Source organism: Heptranchias perlo, chromosome 44 (genome assembly GCF_035084215.1).
Source record: "Heptranchias perlo isolate sHepPer1 chromosome 44, sHepPer1.hap1, whole genome shotgun sequence".
Classification (NCBI taxonomy): Eukaryota; Metazoa; Chordata; class Chondrichthyes; order Hexanchiformes; family Hexanchidae; genus Heptranchias; species Heptranchias perlo.
In genome coordinates this window covers 1,134,718-1,158,391 of record NC_090368.1, presented here as the reverse complement: position 1 = coordinate 1,158,391, position 23,674 = coordinate 1,134,718, and the positions used below count along the sequence as shown (strand labels likewise).

Sequence of the window (23,674 nt, the reverse complement as noted above, 5' to 3'; positions counted from 1 at the left end):
TAACCCACCTCCCTCACCATTAATCGACATTTTATCTTCTATAAACCTTCTTGTCCCGATTTGTCAGCAATGCTGTGGTCAGTGCTCCTCAACTCTCATCTCTCCATATCCCCAGCCCCACACACTCGCCTCGCCCCCCCTCCCCCCCCGCGCGCTCGCCCCCCCCTCCCCCCCCGCGCTCGCCCCCCCTCCCCCCCCGCGCTCGCCCCCCCTCCCCCCCGCACTCGCCCCCCCTCCCCCCCCGCACTCGCCCCCCCTCCCCTCCGCACTCGCCCCCCTCCCCTCCGCACTCGCCCCCCCTCCCCTCCGCACTCGCCCCCCTCCCCTCCCCTCCATATCCCCAGCCCTACACACTCGTCTCCCTCCCCTCCTCTCCACACTCGTCTCCCTCCCCTCCTCTCCACACTCGTCTCCCTCCCCTCCTCTCCACACTCGTCTCCCTCCCCTCCTCTCCACACTCGTCTCCCCTCCCCCTCCTCTCCACACTCGCCTCCCTCCCCTCCTCTCCATCTTGAAATTGAGACCCTTTCCCAGGACCTCAAAGCTGGAGGACTCCTCGCCACCATCACCTTCCTCCTACAGCGTGGAGGCTTTTAAAACACAAGCTTGCGTCACCTCTCCTCGCCGGCTCTCCTCTCCCTCTTCGCCCCTTTCCCCGGGCGCTGGCCTGCCCTGGGGACCATCACTCTCAACGTTGGGTTTCTCAATTTAAAGAGAAGGCAGACTGAACATTCAAACCAGCCCCCCGCAAAACATGCTGATTGACAGGAACGATACCCCCACTGGCTCAGGGGGTCGGGGCACTGCCCCATGAACTGGATGGAGCCAGATGTTCCCAGGTCTGTGCGGAGTTAGCTGATCTCAGCCTGGCTTCAGTGAGGGGGCTCCAGTGAGCCTCAGTGCCCCCAGGTTAGGGAGAGGACAAAAGGACAGAGATAGATTTCCCACTTGTATTATTTACTTCAGTTACCTTTTAGGTTCAGGGACAGGGACAGACGCATCTGACAGTCACCCACTGCCTACCTTACTCCCTATTCCTCATCCCCATCTCTCCTGAAGGCACGGCCTCTCGCTGGGAGACAGGCCTCATGTGCCTCACTAAGTCTCCATTCTTCATGTATGACCCTAGAGAGTGAATGGGGAGAGTTGCAATGGATCCAGATCCTGCCCTCACCCGATGGCCCACAAGGGTCGCTCCACAGCGGTCAGGGGCAGTAACTCCCCCGGATGCACATCCTCCTCCCTAATCTGCAGGCCTGCAGTCGCTCCCCACTGCTGCCCCGGCTGAGATCAGCTCACTCAGCACAGACTGGGGGGCTGAACCTGGTGGTGGTGGTGGTGGGGGGAGCCTCGAGGCCTGTGTGACCCAATCCCACACCGAGCGGTACAGTTACCCGCCGAGCTGGGGGGGAGGGGCACCAGAAATTAGTCTGAGTCACGTCTCCACTCGCTTCACTTGCCCCATCTTGGTGGCTCGTCTCCACATGTCCTCCTTCAGCTGGGCAGGTGGTGACCAGGTCATGGAGTCCTCCACACCTTCCGACGTCAATGCTGCTCCATACTCAGGGAAGAGTAGGTGGGCTTCACTGCAGGGCGAGACATACAGAGTGTCAGCTTCTCGCGGAGGGGGCCTCCTTCCGTTTGCCAAACCCCTCCCGGGCCAGGCCGGGCGGCCCCCACTTCTGCGAGGGGGACGCTCGGCCCAAGAACCCGCTGGGACGAGGGCTCAGGGGGTGAATGTACCCCCTGTATGGGTTAAGAGAGACCCAGGTTCTGCTGCTGAGCTCAGGTGACGGACGCTACACTAAGGAGGGGGGAATGGGCCAGGGTTCCTGCTCCTGATCATTATCCAGTGACCCCTGCCGGGAGGTCAGCAACTTTGGCTGAGATTCTGCCCGCACCCCCACCCACCCTGGTCAAATGATGCGCACTGTCTGGGCTCACACGTGAAGAACGGCCCCTGGGGTGAGTTATCGGAGGGCGACCGTGGAACCCGGACCCCAGTGAGGGTCAGTACCTGCAGCAGAGGATGGGAGGGAAGGGGGAAATCGAGGGGGAGAGAAACTCACTGATCGGGACAGCTCAGAATATTCATTCCCCGCCCCGAGCTGGGCCGGGTCCCAATCCCAGTCTCAAACTTTCACCGGTTTAAAGGGATGGCCAATTGAGAAGGAAAGGTGACTGGGAAATAATTTACATCAAGATCATCGGAACCCAGAAGTGTGTGGATTTGAGTGAGTTACAGCCAGCAGGACAGGAAGGGTTGTAGACACGGTAATTGCTGGCGTTCTGGGGAGCTGACAACTGCAATGGATTATTTTTCTTCTATTTTTGCATTCACCAAAGCAAAGCACATAGTGCTGGGAAACAGGACATTCTCCCGTTTAAATGCTGTTCAATGTCAGTCTTAACAAGAAGATATAAAGCAGTCCCATCAAACACTCCCAGAGTAAAGCTCCCTCTACACTGTCCCATCAAACACTCCCAGGGCAGGGACAGCACGGGTTAGATACGGGTTATGATTTGGTGCTGCTTTTTGATTATATCTGAGTCAATCAGGTGCAAGTGTGACACATGTAGCAGATGCAGGATGTCCACATGTGGATCTTGCTGTACCCCTTGAATGAAACTGAGACTTACTTGATTCCAGGTACCTCGCAGGACTTGGGCCGTGACGTCACACTCTGCACCTGTGGGCCAACAGACTTACATCAGTTTGTATTTGTTTTGTCTGACTGTTCAGTTTCAAGTGTTTCACAGACGCAGTGTCTAGGTACAGTCGACAGTTACATCTGCAGTGCCTCACCTTCCGCGTATCCCACAGGGCCTTGGGCAGTGGTTTATCCTCATCGTGAAGATTATCAAGCGGAGGATGGGAGAATGAGAAAGCTGAGAAGGAAAGCAGAAAGGAGTCAGTGAGATTCAGCAGGAAATGGAAGAACGACTGAATCCATCCTTTACAAACCTTCAATGTGTGTATGGGCCAGAGAGTGACCTCCCTGTCAACACAGCCTTATACCTGTGGAATGGGGGCTATCTTGTCCCACATCCCATTGTGCCGGGAACCCACTTCTGGGCTGCACTCTGTACAGACCGGTCAAACCATGGACCTTCTGGGCTGCACTCTGTACCGACCGGTCAAACCATGGACCTTCTGGGCTGCACTCTGTACCGACCGGTCAAACCATGGACCTTCTGGGCTGCACTCTGTACCGACCGGTCAAACCATGGACCATCTATGTCAGCTGCCTTTACTAAGTGAGCTGTCGGGGTTAGGGGTCAGTGAAGGATCTCAGGTGTATGCTGGAGTGAGGATTGGGTGCATACCTTTTAGAGACACTTACCTTTTCCAAGGCTGTCCAATTCCCCATCCACTAAACCTGGTGACAAAACAAAGAGAAAGTTGGAATGATCTGGAATCTTAGAGCTCAGAAGGAGGCCATTCGGCCCATCGTGCCTGTGCTGGCTCTTTGAAAGAGCTATCCAATTAGTCCCACTCCCTCGTGCTCTTTCCCCATAGTCCTGCAAATATTTCCTCTTCAAGTTTATGTCCAATTCCCTTTTGAAAGTTACTTCCTTTCAGGCAGTACATTCCAGATCTTTGCGTAAAAAAATTTCCCTTCATGGAATGGTTACAGTACAGGAGGCCATTCGGCCCATCGAGTCCGTGCCGGCTCTCTGTAAGAGCAATCCAGCTAGTCCCACCCCCCCGCCCTTTACCCGTAGCCCTACAAATTTTTTCCCTTCAACTATTTATCCAATTCCTTTCTGAAAGTTATTATTGAATCTGCTTCCACCACCCTTTCAGGCAGCGCATTCCAGATCATAACAACTCGCTGCGTAAAAAGGTTTTTCCTCATATCTCCTTTGGTTCTTTTGCCAATCACCTTAAATCTATGTCCTCTGGTTCTCAACGCTTCTGCCAATGGGAACAGTTTCTCTCTATCTACTCTGTCTAGACCCTTCATGATTTTGAAAGCCTCTATCAAATCTCCTCGAAACGGTCTCTGTTCCAAGGAGAACAACCCCAGCTTCTCCAGACTATCCATGTAACTGAAGTCCCTCATCCCTGGGACCATTCCAGTAAATCTCCTCTGCACCCTCTCTAGGGCCTTCACCTTCTTCCCGCCTGGTTCTTGAGTTAAAGGAATACTACAGGTTAACATTTCACACAATGGTTATCTGGTGTATCCACGGTAATCGAGCCCCACATTCCAAGCATTAATTACCCAAGCCCCCCAATCGCAGCAGTTATTCACCTGCAGCCTTCCTCCCGTTACCGGGTGCTAAGGAGTAATGTCTGTGCACCCACTCCAACCTCCCTCCCCAGGGATTAAAAACATATTTGCCACTAACCCGTGCTGTACCTGCCCTGGGAGTGTTTGATGGGGCAGTGTAGAGGGAGCTTTACTCTGTATCTAACCCTGTATCTGCCCTGGGAGTGTTTGATGGGGCAGTGTAGAGGGAGCTTTACTCTGTATCTAACCCTGTACCTGCCCTGGGAGTGTTTGATGGGACAGTGTAGAGGGAGCTTTACTCTGTATCTAACCCTGTACCTGCCCTGGGAATGTTTGATGGGGCAGTGTAGAGGGAGCTTTACTCTGTATCTAACCCGTGCTGTACCTGCCCTGGGAGTGTTTGACGGGACAGTGTAGAGGGAGCTTTACTCTGTATCTAACCCGTGCTGTACCTGCCCTGGGAGTGTTTGATGGGACGGTGTAGAGGGAGCTTTACTCTGTATCTAACCCTGTACCTGCCCTGGGAGTGTTTGATGGGGCAGTGTAGAGGGAGCTTTACTCTGTATCTAACCCTGTACCTGCCCTGGGAGTGTTTGATGGGACAGTGTAGAGGGAGCTTTACTTTGTATCTATGCCATGCTGTACCTGTAGGACACGGGCACAGGGTCAAACATGGAAAAAGTGAATTGATACAGATGTCAGGAAGTTCTTTATATAAAGATTGGACTCCAGATAGAGTGGAGGAAGCAAACACCCTGGAACATTATTTGAGAGACAGTTGGCTAATGTGATGGGGGCAGGAAGACTGTCGGGTCTCCCTGCATGGATCGATGGGCTGAATGACCCTCTAAGCCCTAATACAGAAACAATTCCTGTCTCACATGAGATTTTCCTTCAGAGCAGCAGATTGGAGAAATGAGAGCCAGACGAGAGGCACCGTGTGCTGGACTACAAACCCTGGTCCTGTCAGTGAAAGGACCATGTGCCATCCCACTGCACTACCCTGCTGCCCCGGGCATTTCAGTCTCCATCGAAGTCTCAAAAGGGGATTGGGCAAAAATGAGCTCTTTCTGACTTGTCCCCACTCAGCATTTTTGTTTTAACACACACACTTGCACGTGGAGAGCTTGAGTTTAATAGCAGCCCCTCAACACTCACCACTTCTCTTGGTCTGGCTCAGCATAGCCTGGCCAGGGCCAGCAAACGGACTTGCTGCATTGGGGTTGTTCACACTCGTGTGCAAGGCAGAGTCGGAGTTTGTTCTACAAAAAGAATAAAAGTCAAACTCCAGGACATAATGTCAAAGAGAAAAAGAAACATTGAAAATACTGGAAAGAGGTCCGTCAGTATGTGAGGGGGGGTGGGGAGAGAAAGAGAGAAACGAGAGAGAAAGAGAAACGAGAGCAAGTGAGCGAGAAACGAGAGAGAGAAAAAGAGAGCGAGAAAGAAAGGACGAGAACAGACAGAGATACGTACATTTGTACACACACACACACACACACACACACACACACACAAATAAATTCTGGTCAGACCCCACATCAGAAGTGAGCCCCACCCAAATCAATAACCCGATTTTCCTCTCTCAGATGCTGGTGATGATCAAAATTTTCCAAAATTTGCGGAGACACAACATCAAATTTGTAATATTAACGGATAAGAGGAGGCAGTGATCGCATTAAAGCCCACAAACCCAGTGCAGCTCGCAATACATCCACCACTAAACCAGGGCTCAACTCAGTGTGTTAGCACTCCCCGCTCTGAGTCAGAAGGCAGCGGCTTCGAGTCCCACTCCCAATACCCCAGCCCGTAATCCAGGCCGACGCTCCCAGTGCAGTACTGAGAGAGAGCTGCACTGTCAGAGGTGCCGTCTTTCAGATGAGGTGTTAAACCGAGGCCCTGTCTGCCCTCTCAGGTGGATGAAGATGATTCCAGGGTACTATATGAGGAGCAGAGAGTTCTCCCTGGGTGTCCTGGGCCAATATTCCTCCCTCACTCGAGAGCACCAAGAAACAGATGAACTGATTGTTCATCTCACTGCCTGTTTGTGGGATCTTGCTTCAAAATAGCTGCGATGATTGTTTAGAGAACTGTTTGAAAGATGTGATGAGACACTGTATAAATAAAAGACTTCAAACGTGTGTGTGTGTGTTTCTCTCTCTCTCCCGATGGAGAAAGTTGCGGTTTTACAGTAAGTGGGTGTGCAATGCGCTCTGTACATTGCTGTCCCGTGATCGATGCATCGACTCCAGCTGTGTATAAGAGCAGGAGTCAGGCTGGGGACTCTGGGCTCTCTCACTTACCAGTGACCAACTCACTTACTCTGTCCCTAAAGTTTTACTCTCCCCTCTTTTCTTGTTAAGACCATCTTCATGGGCACCATCCTAGAGCTGACAGACTCTGGGTTCAGGCCCATGCACACAAGAAGCTGGTCTGCTGAAGGCCCCAGACAGCAGGGGAGATGCGGCTGCATTAGAAGTAGCCCTGGAACGGCACATCATTTAACAGTTTCCTCTTGCCCGGGAATGGGACATGGTCAGATCGTGAAACTGGGCCTCTGTGCTGAGGGGCTTTGGATCAAGGGGGAAGGCGTGAGGACAAACAGTTCACCTGTTGAGAGCTGATGATAATCCAAATCGATGTCCTTTCTCCAGTGGGAAGTTGCACCAGGGCAGGACGTTCCTTTACAAGGGGGGAAAAGAAATAAACCACATTAAAAACCTGGCTCGACACGGGACGGGGGAGGCCCGGAGAAAGGAGAGAGGCTCCCAATGTTTCAGGAACGTAAAGGAAGTGACAGGACAGGACAGCAAGGTGTTACAGGCAGAGATCAGGTCAAACAAAGAGAGGGAGCCACAGAGAGTGAGAGGGAGACAGGGAGGGGGGCGGGGGGGGGAGAGAGAGAGAGAGAGAAATACCAGATTCATTATTCATCCTTCTCCCAAAGGCTGAGTGGGTAAAGGCCGTTTGGAACAGAGTCACACAGACTGGAGGGTCTTTGTTTCCATTCCCTGCCTGTACTGACCTTGTGATCAACTGGGGCGATATTAGAACTAGGGTGGGGGGGGTGGGGCCTCAAAGTTCCTGGTGGGTGGGAAGAAAGACAAAGATCAGCCCAGGGTACCCACTCCTCGTCACGATCCAGTGACCCCTGTTTGGAGAGTACGTGCGCGGACATCAGGTTATGTTTGTCTGTATGGCCCCCAGTAATGGCCCTGAGGGAGAGGGAGTGTATCCCAGTGAGAGCCGGTGCTCAGGTGAGGAGGTGGGGGGAGAGCTGGCAGGAACTCAGCTTGTAATGAATTGAGTTGGGCTGTGGTGCTGGTGGGGATATATATATGCCTGCCGGTACCCAGGGTGTGCAGCCTGGGCCCACTCTCCTGTGCTGTTTCCTTACTCTGCTGGATCGTGAGGGGGCCTGCTGTAAATCTGCCTGCCGGTTTGGTTAAATCAGGCCCTGTTTACCCTCTCAGGGGTTCAGTAACCAGCCCTGTACGTGGGCTCTTATTTTACTTTTGTCAATTTGCGAATCTTCAAAAATGAAAGAGGTCATAAAAGTGCCCCAGGTCTGAGGGTCGTCGAGGTTCGCAAGGGAATATGATCAGAAAGTCTGTAACCATTGGGCAAAGAGCAGGGGAGTGGGACTAATTGGAAAGCCCTTTCAAAGAGCCAGCACAGACACGATGGGCTGAGTGGCCTCATTCTGCACTGTAAGATTCTATCCCAGTTCCCGTTGGCCATATGTCCACAGCCCAGAGCCCACAGATCTCCTGTCGAGAGGTCGGAGTGAAAATCAAGAGAGTGGAAGGAGAAGGGAACCTCCCACAGGAGTCTCACATATCGGCTGTGGAAGAGCAGGGTTGGAGGACCGCAAGAAATAGGAGCAGGAGCAGCTGTACTTCGGGCCTGAGCCTGCAGGTCCGTGCAGTCGGAGGGAAGAACGCTCCAATCGACAGGGATGTCAAACCTCACCTGTGTCCTGGTGCGCAGGTGTGAGTGTTTCTGCACTGCTTGCACGTGGCACCAGAGTGTAAGTCCCAACAGCAGTAAAGGAGCAGCTCACAGTCCAGCGATAGAAATGAGAGACAAGAGCATCCAAAGTGCATTTCTACAGAGGAGGGAGAGAGAGAGAGAGAGAGAAAGAACCTGACCTGCCCTGATCACATTCCTGCAAGGGCAGTTAGTGAGGAGAATCAAGAGGTCAGGCCCAAGAATTACAGTTAAAGACGGGTCGAAACTGCTGATAGGGACAGTGGGAAAAGTCCAACCATCACTGCACAGCGAGGAAACGTCCAACGGCCTTGGGCCTGCGCCTGCCTTAAAAGAACGAGCTGAGAAAGGTCGAGACAGTAATCATATCGAATCTGTGTACTGGACAGAACATCAGTGTAACAGTGTCAGAGAGCAGCAGTGCAATGGTCGAGGGGCTCGTGAAGGAAGCTGGGACACTGCAGCACTCTTTGGTCATTGCAGGGCGAGTGATTTGATGCGATGTGACCGTGCCCCACAGCCGCTGAATGTGGAGTTGTCCGCTGGTGGGAGCTGAGGGGAGTCAGTAAGTCACGAGTTGCTGCACTGCCCTATTGATTCTTTTAATGACTACCTGCGAGTTAGACAATTAATCCCACTGCCACATCCCTACAGCGATCGCAGAGTGCCCCCCCCTGCCTTGCAGTAAAAGAGCTCCTTACCTTCTCCAGCTGGTGTCCGGCGGGGGAGAGAGATATGCAGAGCTGTAGGGCGAGCTGCCAACGTGCACACATTAGTCAAGGAATTCAACTCTGACTCTGCGAGGGGCGGGCGCTTAGTACACTGTACCCAGAATGGAGGGCGCTCACACTGCACCAAGGACAGGGGTGCAAACACAGGCGTGCTCCCCAGGATAGGGGGGTCCTCAGGTGTACTGCACCCTGGAGCTGCTGAGCAGCCACGAGGCATCAGTGTGGTACTGAGGCATCTTCATTTCAAGCCCAAGCTTTAAGCAGCATCACAGCAAGGACGATGTGGGGAATGGCTCTGCCCTGCTCGTGTCATAAGATGCAGGAACTGGCTGGGAGATATCTTCCACACTTCAATACGTCTACTTTGTTCTGCGGTTTTGCAAGGAGGTGACGCTCCCTGCTGACTGGGTTGCTCCTCTGTCTTGAGAGGCATAGCAGGACAAAGAAAAGGATATCTGTCGTCTGTGAGGAGACATCAACCTCCCTCGCTGCACCCTCTCCACCAATCCATGATGCCGGGTGCCACGGCTGGAATCCAGTGCTGAGTGAAAGGGACCCTGCAGGTTAGATACAACAAACAAATACTAAATACACAAATCCAAACTAAGTTACCCACTGTCCAAGGGTCTCTGCCCCACCCACCCCTCCCTCCCTGAAGGGGCTGGTACCAATACAGTAATAATAAAAAGCCTTCACTCAAAAAAGACTTGCATTTCTACAGCACCTTTCCCCACCTCAGGACGTCCCAAAGCGCTTTGCAGACAACGAAGCACTTTTTGAAGTGCAGTCACTTTTGTAATGTAGGAAACGCAGCAGCCAATGTGCGCACAGCAAGATCCCACAAACAGCAATGTGATAATGTGATGTTGGGTGAGGGATAAATATTGGCCAGGACACCGGGAAGAACTCCCCTGATCTTCTTCAAATAGTGGCCATGGGATCTTTCACATCCACCTGAGAGGGCAGACAGGGCTTTGGTTTAACAGCGGTCTGAAAGACGGCACTTCTGACAGTGCAGCACTCCCTCAGTACCGACCCTCCGACAGCGGAGCGCTCCCTCAGTACCGACCCTCCGACAGTGCAGCGCTCCCTCAGTACCGACCCTCCGACAGTGCAGCGCTCCCTCAGTACTGACCCTCCGACAGTGCAGCGCTCCCTCAGTACCGACCCTCCGACAGTGCAGCGCTCCCTCAGTAATGACCCTCCGACAGTGCAGCGCTCCCTCAGTACTGACCCTCCGACAGTGCAGCGCTCCCTCAGTACTGACCCTCCGACAGTGCAGCGCTCCCTCAGTACCGACCCTCCGACAGCGCAGCGCTCCCTCAGTACCGACCCTCCGACACTGCAGCGCTCCCTCAGTACCGACCCTCCGACACTGCAGCGCTCCCTCAGTACCGACCCTCCGACAGCGCAGCGCTCCCTCAGTACCGACCCTCCGACAGCGCAGCGCTCCCTCAGTACCGACCCTCCGACACTGCAGCGCTCCCTCAGTACCGACCCTCCGACAGCGCAGCGCTCCCTCAGTACCGACCCTCCGACAGCGCAGAGCTCCCTCAGTACCGACCCTCCGACACTGCAGCGCTCCCTCAGTACCGACCCTCCGACAGCTCAGCGCTCCCTCAGTACCGACCCTCCGACAGTGCAGCGCTCCCTCAGTACCGACCCTCCGACACTGCAGCGCTCCCTCAGTACCGACCCTCCGACACTGCAGCGCTCCCTCAGTACCGACCCTCCGACAGTGCAGCCCTCCCTCAGTACTCACCCTCCGACAGTGCAGCGCTCCCTCAGTACTGACCCTCCGACAGCGGAGCGCTCCCTCAGTACCGACCCTCCGACAGTGCAGCGCTCCCTCAGTACTGACCCTCCGACACTGCAGCGCTCCCTCAGTACTGACCCTCCGACAGTGCAGCGCTCCCTCAGTACCGACCCTCCGACAGTGCAGCGCTCCCTCAGTACTGACCCTCTGACAGCGCAGCGCTCCCTCAGTACTGACCCTCCGACAGCGCAGCGCTCCCTCAGTACCGACCCTCCGACACTGCAGCGCTCCCTCAGTACCGACCCTCCGACAGCGCAGCGCTCCCTCAGTACCGACCCTCCGACAGCGCAGCGCTCCCTCAGTACCGACCCTCCGACAGCGCAGCGCTCCCTCAGTACCGACCCTCCGATAGTGCAGCGCTCCCTCAGTACCGACCCTCCGACAGCGGAGCGCTCCCTCAGTACCGACCCTCCGACAGCTCAGCACTCCCTCAGTACCGACCCTCCGACAGTGCAGCGCTCCCTCAGTACTGACCCTCCGACACTGCAGCGCTCCCTCAGTACCGACCCTCCGACACTGCAGCGCTCCCTCAGTACCGACCCTCCGACAGTGCAGCCCTCCCTCAGTACTGACCCTCCGACAGTGCAGCGCTCCCTCAGTACTGACCCTCCGACAGTGCAGCGCTCCCTCAGTACTGACCCTCCGACAGTGCAGCCCTCCCTCAGTACTGACCCTCCGACAATGCAGCGCTCCCTCAGTACTGACCCTCCGACAGTGCAGCGCTCCCTCAGTACTGACCCTCCGACAGTGCAGCGCTCCCTCAGTACTGACCCTCCGACAGTGCAGCGCTCCCTCAGTACTGACCCTCCGACAGTGCAGCGCTCCCTCAGTACCGACCCTCCGACAGTGCAGCGCTCCCTCAGTACCGACCCTCCGACAGTGCAGCGCTCCCTCAGTACCGACCCTCCGACAGTGCAGCGCTCCCTCAGTACCGACCCTCCGACAGTGCAGCGCTCCCTCAGTACTGATTTTGTGTTCGAGTCCCTGGAATGGGGCTTGAACAACGACCCTCTGTCAGAGGAGAGAGTGCTACCCACTCAGCCATGGCTGACACTGAATAAATGTGTGAAAATATAAACCCAATTCAAAAGATATGAAGAACCCCAAATACAGAATGTGTTCGCTGAATCAAAGAGAAAACCCCCTTACGATCTGACAATGTGGAGTGATATCCCGAGACTCCTACAGCATCCAGTGTTAGCAGCCAATACCCCGGATTACCTGGAACTCTGCGGTGTTGTTTGAGATGGCGTTGACATTCGGCAGTGACCCACCGTAATACGGCCCTCGAGTTTGCGCCAGGCGGAGCTGGTGAACCTTCTGAGCCTGTAACTGGGGGAGAAACAAAACGTCAACTTCACACGGTCTACATTTAAACCAGAGCAGAAATGGCCAGCGGTGACCGTAAGACTCCGCTGCCCGGTCCCCACAGCAAGTGCCCACCGCCCACTGACCAATGCCCGGTCCCCACTGCCAGTGCCCACCGCCCGGTGCCCAGGGCCAGTGCCCACCGCCCGGTGCCCAGGGCCAGTGCCCACCGCCCGGTGCCCAGGGCCAGTGCCCACCGCCCGGTGCCCAGGGCCAGTGCCCACCGCCCGGTGCCCAGGGCCAGTGCCCACCGCCCGGTGCCCAGGGCCAGTGCCCACCGCCCGGTGCCCAGGGCCAGTGCCCACCGCCCGGTGCCCAGGGCCAGTGCCCACCGCCCGGTGCCCAGGGCCAGTGGCCACCGCCCGGTGCCCAGGGCCAGTGGCCACCGCCCGGTGCCCAGTCCCCAGGGCCAGTGCCCACCGCCCAATGCACAGTCCCAACTGCCAGTGCCCACTGCCCGGTCCCCAATGCAAGAGCCCGCCGCCCAGTCCCCAGGGCCAGTGCCCACCGCCCACTGAGCAATGCTCGGTGTCTGTGAATATATACACATACTTATAAGGTACAGTGTCTGTAAATAATCACACACTTATTATAAGGTACAGTGTCTGAATAATCACACACGTATTATAAGGTACAGTGTCTGAATAATCACACACGTATTATAAGGTACAGTGTCTGTGAATAATCACACACTTATTATAAGGTACAGTGTCTGTGAATAAACACACACTTATTGTAAGGTACAGTGTCTGTGAATAATCACACACTTATTATAAGGTACAGTGTCTGTGAATATTCACACACTTATTATAAGGTACAGTGTCTGAATAAACACACACTTATTGTAAGGTACAGTGTCTGTGAATAATCACACACTTATTATAAGGTACAGGGTCTGTGAACAAACACACACTTATTATAAGGTACAGTGTCTGTGAATAAACACACACTTATTATAAGGTACAGTGTCTGTGAATAAACACACACTTATTATAAGGTGCAGTGTCTGTGAATAATCACACACTTATTATAAGGTACAGTGTCTGAATAATCACACACTTATTATAAGGTACAGTGTCTGAATAATCACACACTTATTATAAGGGACAGTGTCTGAATAATCACACTTATTATAAGGTACAGTGTCTGTGAATAAACACACACTTATTGTAAGGTACAGTGTCTGAATAATCACACACTTATTATAAGGTACAGTGTCTGTGAATAAACACACACTTATTATAAGGTACAGTGTCTGTGAATAAACACACACTTATTATAAGGTACAGTGTCTGTGAATAATCACACACTTATTATAAGGTACAGTGTCTGAATAATCACACACTTATTATAAGGTACAGTGTCTGTGAATAAACACACACTTATTATAAGGTACAGTGTCTGAATAAACACACACTTATTATAAGGTACAGTGTCTGAATAATCACACACTTATTATAAGGTACAGTGTCTGTGAATAAACACACACTTATTATAAGGTACAGTGTCTGTGAATAAACACACACTTATTATAAGGTACAGTGTCTGAATAATCACACACTTATTATAAGGTACAGTGTCTGTGAATAAACACACACTTATTATAAGGTACAGTGTCTGAATAATCACACACTTATTATAAGGTACAGTGTCTGTGAATAAACACACACTTATTATAAGGTACAGTGTCTGTGAATAAACACACACTTATTATAAGGTACAGTGTCTGAATAATCACACACTTATTATAAGGTACAGTGTCTGTGAATAAACACACACTTATTATAAGGTACAGTGTCTGTGAATAAACACACACTTATTATAAGGTACAGTGTCTGTGAATAAACACACACTTATTATAAGGTACAGTGTCTGTGAATAAACACACACTTATTATAAGGTACAGTGTCTGAATAATCACACACTTATTATAAGGTACAGTGTCTGTGAATAAACACACACTTATTATAAGGTACAGTGTCTGTGAATAAACACACACTTATTATAAGGTACAGTGTCTGAATAATCACACACTTATTATAAGGTACAGTGTCTGAATAATCACACACTTATTATAAGGTACAGTGTCTGTGAATAAACACACACTTATTATAAGGTACAGTGTCTGAATAAACACACACTTATTATAAGGTACAGTGTCTGTGAATAAACACACACTTATTATAAGGTACAGTGTCTGAATAATCACACACTTATTATAAGGTACAGTGTCTGTGAATAAACACACACTTATTTTAAGGTACAGTGTCTGAATAATCACACACTTATTATAAGGTACAGTGTCTGTGAATAAACACACACTTATTATAAGGTACAGTGTCTGAATAAACACACACTTATTATAAGGTACAGTGTCTGTGAATAAACACACACTTATTATAAGGTACAGTGTCTGAATAAACACACACTTATTATAAGGTACAGTGTCTGAATAATCACACACTTATTATAAGGTACAGTGTCTGTGAATAAACACACACTTATTATAAGGTACAGTGTCTGTGAATAATCACACACTTATTATAAGGTACAGTGTCTGTGAATAATCACACACTTATTATAAGGTACAGGGTCTGTGAACAAACACACACTTATTATAAGGTACAGTGTCTGTGAATAAACACACACTTATTATAAGGTACAGGGTCTGTGAATAATCACACACTTATTATAAGGTACAGGGTCTGTGAACAAACACACACTTATTATAAGGTATAGTGTCTGTGAATAAACACACACTTATTATAAGGGACAGTGTCTGTGAATAATCACACACTTATTATAAGGTACAGTGTCTGTGAATAAGCACACACTTATTATAAGGGACAGTGTCTGTGAATAATCACACACTTATTATAAGGTACAGTGTCTGTGAATAAGCACACACTTATTATAAGGTACAGTGTCTGAATAAACACACACTTATTATAAGGGACAGTGTCTGTGAATAATCACACACTTATTATAAGGTACAGTGTCTGTGAATAAACACACACTTATTATAAGGTACAGTGTCTGAATAATCACACACTTATTATAAGGTACAGTGTCTGTGAATAAACACACACTTATTATAAGGTACAGTGTCTGAATAATCACACACTTATTATAAGGTACAGTGTCTGTGAATAAACACACACTTATTATAAGGTACAGTGTCTGTGAATAATCACACACTTATAAGGTACAGTGTCTGAATAAACACACACTTATTATAACGTACAGTGTCTGTGAATAATCACACACTTATTATAAGGTACAGTGTCTGAATAAACACACACTTATTATAAGGTACAGTGTCTGTGAATAAACACACACTTATTATAAGGCACAGGGTCTGTGAATAAACACACACTTATTATAAGGTACAGTGTCTGTGAATAAACACACACTTATTATAAGGTACAGTGTCTGAATAATCACACACTTATTATAAGGTACAGTGTCTGTGAATAAACACACACTTATTATAAGGTACAGTGTCTGTGAATAAACACACACTTATTATAAGGTACAGTGTCTGAATAATCACACACTTATTATAAGGTACAGTGTCTGAATAATCACACACTTATTATAAGGTACAGTGTCTGTGAATAAACACACACTTATTATAAGGTACAGTGTCTGAATAAACACACACTTATTATAAGGTACAGTGTCTGTGAATAAACACACACTTATTATAAGGTACAGTGTCTGAATAATCACACACTTATTATAAGGTACAGTGTCTGTGAATAAACACACACTTATTTTAAGGTACAGTGTCTGAATAATCACACACTTATTATAAGGTACAGTGTCTGTGAATAAACACACACTTATTATAAGGTACAGTGTCTGAATAAACACACACTTATTATAAGGTACAGTGTCTGTGAATAAACACACACTTATTATAAGGTACAGTGTCTGAATAAACACACACTTATTATAAGGTACAGTGTCTGAATAATCACACACTTATTATAAGGTACAGTGTCTGTGAATAAACACACACTTATTATAAGGTACAGTGTCTGAATAAACACACACTTATTATAAGGTACAGTGTCTGTGAATAATCACACACTTATTATAAGGTACAGTGTCTGTGAATAATCACACACTTATTATAAGGTACAGGGTCTGTGAACAAACACACACTTATTATAAGGTACAGTGTCTGTGAATAAACACACACTTATTATAAGGTACAGGGTCTGTGAATAATCACACACTTATTATAAGGTACAGGGTCTGTGAACAAACACACACTTATTATAAGGTATAGTGTCTGTGAATAAACACACACTTATTATAAGGGACAGTGTCTGTGAATAATCACACACTTATTATAAGGTACAGTGTCTGTGAATAAACACACACTTATTATAAGGGACAGTGTCTGTGAATAATCACACACTTATTATAAGGTACAGTGTCTGTGAATAAGCACACACTTATTATAAGGTACAGTGTCTGAATAAACACACACTTATTATAAGGGACAGTGTCTGTGAATAATCACACACTTATTATAAGGTACAGTGTCTGTGAATAAACACACACTTATTATAAGGTACAGTGTCTGAATAATCACACACTTATTATAAGGTACAGTGTCTGTGAATAAACACACACTTATTATAAGGGACAGTGTCTGTGAATAAACACACACTTATTATAAGGGACAGTGTCTGTGAATAATCACACACTTATTATAAGGTACAGTGTCTGTGAATAAACACACACTTATTATAAGGTACAGTGTCTGTGAATAATCACACACTTATAAGGTACAGTGTCTGAATAAACACACACTTATTATAACGTACAGTGTCTGTGAATAATCACACACTTATTATAAGGTACAGTGTCTGAATAAACACACACTTATTATAAGGTACAGTGTCTGTGAATAAACACACACTTATTATAAGGCACAGGGTCTGTGAATAAACACACACTTATTATAAGGTACAGTGTCTGTGAATAAACACACACTTATTATAAGGTACAGTGTCTGAATAATCACATACTTATTATAAGGTACAGTGTCTGAATAAACACACACTTATTATAAGGTACAGTGTCTGAATAATCACACACTTATTATAAGGTACAGTGTCTGTGAATAATTACACACTTATTATAAGGTACAGTGTCTGAATAAACACACACTTATTATAAGGTACAGTGTCTGTGAATAATTACACACTTATTATAAGGTACAGTGTCTGAATAAACACACACTTATTATAAGGTACAGTGTCTGTGAATAATTACACACTTATTATAAGGTACAGTGTCTGTGAATAATTACACACTTATTATAAGGTACAGTGTCTGTGAATAATTACACACTTATTATAAGGTACAGTGTCTGAATAAACACACACTTATTATAAGGTACAGTGTCTGAATAATCACACACTTATAAGGTACAGTGTCTGAATAATCACACACTTATTATAAGGTACAGTGTCTGAATAAACACACACTTATTATAAGGTACAGTGTCTGAATAATCACACACTTATTATAAGGTACAGTGTCTGAATAAACACACACTTATTATAAGGTACAGTGTCTGTGAATAATCACACACTTATTATAAGGTACAGTGTCTGTGAATAAACACACACTTATTATAAGGTACAGTGTCTGTGAATAATCACACACTTATTATAAGGTACAGTGTCTGTGAATAATCACACACTTATTATTAGGTACAGTGTCTGTGAATAATCACACACTTATTATAAGGTACAGTGTCTGAATAAACACACACTTATTATAAGGGACAGTGTCTGTGAATAAACACACACTTATTATAAGGTACAGTGTCTGTGAATAATCACACACTTATTATAAGGTACAGTGTCTGTGAATAATCACACACTTATTATAAGGTACAGTGTCTGTGAATAAACACACACTTATTATAAGGTACAGTGTCTGAATAAACACACACTTATAAGGTACAGTGTCTGTGAATAATCACACACTTATTATAAGGTACAGTGTCTGTGAATAATTACACACTTATTATAAGGTACAGTGTCTGAATAAACACACACTTATTATAAGGTACAGTGTCTGTGAATAATTACACACTTATTATAAGGTACAGTGTCTGAATAAACACACACTTATTATAAGGTACAGTGTCTGTGAATAATTACACACTTATTATAAGGTACAGTGTCTGAATAAACACACACTTATTATAAGGTACAGTGTCTGTGAATAATCACACACTTATTATAAGGTACAGTGTCTGAATAAACACACACTTATTATAAGGTACAGTGTCTGTGAATAAACACACACTTATTATAAGGTACAGTGTCTGTGAATAATCACACACTTATAAGGTACAGTGTCTGTGAATAAACACACACTTATTATAAGGTACAGTGTCTTTGAATAAACACACACTTATTATAAGGTACAGTGTCTGTGAATAAATACACACTTATTATAAGGTACAGTGTCTGTGAATAAACACACACTTATTATAAGGTACAGTGTCTGTGAATAAACACACACTTATTATAAGGTACAGTGTCTGTGAATAAACACACACTTATTATAAGGTACAGTGTCTGTGAATAATCACACACTTATTATAAGGTACAGTGTCTGTGAATAAACACACACTTATTATAAGGTACAGTGTCTGAATAAACACACACTTATTATAAGGTACAGTGTCTGTGAATAATCACACACTTATTATAAGGTACAGTGTCTGTGAATAATCACACACTTATTATAAGGTACAGTGTCTGTGAATAATCACACACTTATTATAAGGTACAGTGTCTGTGAATAAACACACACTTATTATAAGGGACAGTGTCTGTGAATAATCACACACTTATTATAAGGTACAGTGTCTGTGAATAAACACACACTTATTATAAGGTACAGTGTCTGAATAAACACACACTTATTATAAGGTACAGTGTCTGTGAATAATCACACACTTATTATAAGGTACAGTGTCTGTGAATAATCACACACTTATTATAAGGTACAGTGTCTGAATAATCACACACTTATTATAAGGTACAGTGTCTGAATAAACACACACTTATTATAAGGTACAGTGTCTGAATAAACACACACTTATTATAAGGTACAGTGTCTGTGAATAATCACACACTTATTATAAGGTACAGTGTCTGTGAATAAACACACACTTATTATAAGGTACAGTGTCTGTGAATAATCACACACTTATTATAAGGTACAGTGTCTGTGAATAATCACACACTTATTATAAGGTACAGTGTCTGAATAATCACACACTTATTATAAGGTACAGTGTCTGTGAATAATCACACACTTATTATAAGGTACAGTGTCTGTGAATAAACACACACTTATTATAAGGTACAGTGTCTGTGAATAATCACACACTTATTATAAGGTACAGTGTCTGTGAATAATCACACACTTATTATAAGGTACAGTGTCTGTGAATAATCACACACTTATTATAAGGTACAGTGTCTGAATAATCACACACTTATTATAAGGTACAGTGTCTGTGAATAATCACACACTTATTATAAGGTACAGTGTCTGAATAATCACACACTTATTATAAGGTACAGTGTCTGTGAATAATCACACACTTATTATAAGGTACAGTGTCTGAATAAACACACACTTATTTTCAGGTACAGTGTCTGAATAATCACACACTTATTATAAGGTACAGTGTCTGAATAAACACACACTTATTATAAGGTACAGTGTCTGTGAATAATCACACACTTATTATAAGGTACAGTGTCTGAATAAACACACACTTATTATAAGGTACAGTGTCTGTGAATAATCACACACTTATAAGGTACAGTGTCTGTGAATAATCACACACTTATTATAAGGTACAGTGTCTGTGAATAAACACACACTTATTATAAGGTACAGTGTCTGAATAATCACACACTTATTATAAGGTACAGTGTCTGAATAAACACACACTTATTATAAGGTACAGTGTCTGTGAATAAACACACACTTATTATAAGGTACAGTGTCTGAATAAACACACACTTATTATAAGGTACAGTGTCTGAATAAACACACACTTATTATAAGGTACAGTGTCTGAATAAACACACACTTATTATAAGGTACAGTGTCTGTGAATAATTACACACTTATTATAAGGTACAGGGTCTGTGAACAAACACACACTTATTATAAGGTACAGTGTCTGAATAAACACACACTTATTATAAGGTACAGTGTCTGTGAACAAACACACACTTATTATAAGGTACAGTGTCTGTGAATAATCACACACTTATTATAAGGTACAGTGTCTGAATAATCACACACTTATTATAAGGTACAGTGTCTGTGAATAATCACACACTTATTATAAGGTACAGGGTCTGTGAACAAACACACACTTATTATAAGGTACAGTGTCTGAATAATCACACACTTATTATAAGGTACAGTGTCTGAATAAACACACACTTATTATAAGGTACAGTGTCTGAATAAACACACACTTATTATAAGGTACAGTGTCTGAATAAACACACACTTATTATAAGGTACAGTGTCTGTGAATAATTACACACTTATTATAAGGTACAGTGTCTGAATAAACACACACTTATTATAAGGTACAGTGTCTGTGAACAAACACACACTTATTATAAGGTACAGTGTCTGAATAAACACACACTTATTATAAGGTACAGTGTCTGAATAAACACACACTTATTATAAGGTACAGTGTCTGAATAATCACACACTTATTATAAGGTACAGTGTCTGAATAATCACACACTTATTATAAGGTACAGTGTCTGAATAATCACACACTTATTATAAGGGACAGTGTCTGAATAAACACACACTTATTATAAGGTACAGTGTCTGAATAAACACACACTTATTATAAGGTACAGTGTCTGAATAAACACACACTTATTATAAGGTACAGTGTCTGAATAAACACACACTTATTATAAGGTACAGTGTCTGAATAATCACACACTTATTATAAGGGACAGTGTCTGAATAAACACACACTTATTATAAGGTACAGTGTCTGAATAAACACACACTTATTATAAGGTACAGTGTCTGAATAAACACACACTTATAAGGTACAGTGTCTGAATAATCACACACTTATTATAAGGGACAGTGTCTGAATAAACACACACTTATTATAAGGTACAGTGTCTGTGAATAATCACACACTTATTATAAGGTACAGTGTCTGTGAATAATCACACTTATTATAAGGTACAGTGTCTGTGAATAATCACACACTTATTATAAGGTACAGTGTCTGTGAATAATCACACACTTATTATAAGGTACAGTGTCTGTGAATAATCACACACTTATTATAAGGTACAGTGTCTGTGGATAAACACACTTATTATAAGGTACAGGGTCTGTGAATAAACACACACTTATTATAAGGTACAGGGTCTGAATAATCACACACTTATTATAAGGGACAGTGTCTGAATAAACACACACTTATTATAAGGTACAGTGTCTGTGAATAAACACACACTTATTATAAGGTACAGGGTCTGTGAATAATCACACACTTATTATAAGGTACAGTGTCTGTGAATAATCACACACTTATTATAAGGTACAGTGTCTGTGAATAATCACACACTTATTATAAGGTACAGTGTCTGTGAATAAACACACACTTATTATAAGGTACAGTGTCTGTGAATAATCACACACTTATTATAAGGTACAGTGTCTGTGAATAATCACACACTTATTATAAGGTACAGTGTCTGTGAATAAACACACACTTATTATAAGGGACAGTGTCTGTGAATAATCACACACTTATTATAAGGTACAGTGTCTGTGAATAAACACACACTTATTATAAGGTACAGTGTCTGAATAAACACACACTTATTATAAGGGACAGTGTCTGTGAATAATCACACACTTATTATAAGGTACAGTGTCTGTGAATAAACACACACTTATTATAAGGTACAGTGTCTGAATAATCACACACTTATTATAAGGTACAGTGTCTGTGAATAAACACACACTTATTATAAGGTACAGTGTCTGTGAATAATCACACACTTATTATAAGGTACAGTGTCTGAATAAACACACACTTATTATAACGTACAGTGTCTGTGAATAATCACACACTTATTATAAGGTACAGTGTCTGAATAAACACACACTTATTATAAGGTACAGTGTCTGTGAATAAACACACACTTATTATAAGGTACAGGGTCTGTGAATAAACACACACTTATTATAAGGTACAGTGTCTGTGAATAAACACACACTTATTATAAGGTACAGTGTCTGAATAATCACACACTTATTATAAGGTACAGTGTCTGAATAAACACACACTTATTATAAGGTACAGTGTCTGAATAATCACACACTTATTATAAGGTACAGTGTCTGTGAATAATTACACACTTATTATAAGGTACAGTGTCTGAATAAACACACACTTATTATAAGGTACAGTGTCTGTGAATAATTACACACTTATTATAAGGTACAGTGTCTGAATAAACACACACTTATTATAAGGTACAGTGTCTGTGAATAATTACACACTTATTATAAGGTACAGTGTCTGTGAATAATTACACACTTATTATAAGGTACAGTGTCTGTGAATAATTACACACTTATTATAAGGTACAGTGTCTGAATAAACACACACTTATTATAAGGTACAGTGTCTGAATAATCACACACTTAAGGTACAGTGTCTGAATAATCACACACTTATTATAAGGTACAGTGTCTGTGAATAAACACACACTTATTATAAGGTACAGTGTCTGAATAAACACACACTTATTATAAGGTACAGTGTCTGAATAATCACACACTTATTATAAGGTACAGTGTCTGAATAAACACACACTTATTATAAGGTACAGTGTCTGTGAATAATCACACACTTATTATAAGGTACAGTGTCTGTGAATAAACACACTTATTATAAGGTACAGTGTCTGTGAATAATCACACACTTATTATAAGGTACAGTGTCTGTGAATAATCACACACTTATTATTAGGTACAGTGTCTGTGAATAATCACACACTTATTATAAGGTACAGTGTCTGAATAAACACACACTTATTATAAGGGACAGTGTCTGTGAATAAACACACACTTATTATAAGGTACAGTGTCTGTGAATAATCACACACTTATTATAAGGTACAGTGTCTGTGAATAATCACACACTTATTATAAGGTACAGTGTCTGTGAATAAACACACACTTATTATAAGGTACAGTGTCTGAATAAACACACACTTATTATAAGGTACAGTGTCTGTGAATAATCACACACTTATTATAAGGTACAGTGTCTGTGAATAATTACACACTTATTATAAGGTACAGTGTCTGAATAAACACACACTTATTATAAGGTACAGTGTCTGTGAATAATTACACACTTATTATAAGGTACAGTGTCTGAATAAACACACACTTAT

At 44.7% G+C, this 23,674-nt stretch overlaps 1 protein-coding gene across 1 annotated transcript in view; it reads right to left on the bottom strand.

The window, feature by feature from the left end:
- Nucleotides 1–1,435: 1,435 nt before the first annotated feature.
- LOC137306665 (CREB-regulated transcription coactivator 2-like) overlaps nucleotides 1,436–23,674 on the bottom strand; it is a 46,946-nt gene continuing 24,707 nt past the window's right edge. The window contains exons 2-10 of the mRNA XM_067976010.1: nucleotides 11,997–12,107; nucleotides 9,415–9,516; nucleotides 8,930–8,991; nucleotides 6,849–6,920; nucleotides 5,397–5,500; nucleotides 3,345–3,380; nucleotides 2,807–2,889; nucleotides 2,641–2,690; nucleotides 1,436–1,586 (exon numbers count right to left, since the gene is read on the bottom strand). Of these exons, the coding sequence (XP_067832111.1) occupies nucleotides 1,436–1,586; nucleotides 2,641–2,690; nucleotides 2,807–2,889; nucleotides 3,345–3,380; nucleotides 5,397–5,500; nucleotides 6,849–6,920; nucleotides 8,930–8,991; nucleotides 9,415–9,516; nucleotides 11,997–12,107 (771 nt within the window). The remainder of the gene's footprint in view (nucleotides 1,587–2,640; nucleotides 2,691–2,806; nucleotides 2,890–3,344; nucleotides 3,381–5,396; nucleotides 5,501–6,848; nucleotides 6,921–8,929; nucleotides 8,992–9,414; nucleotides 9,517–11,996; nucleotides 12,108–23,674) is intronic.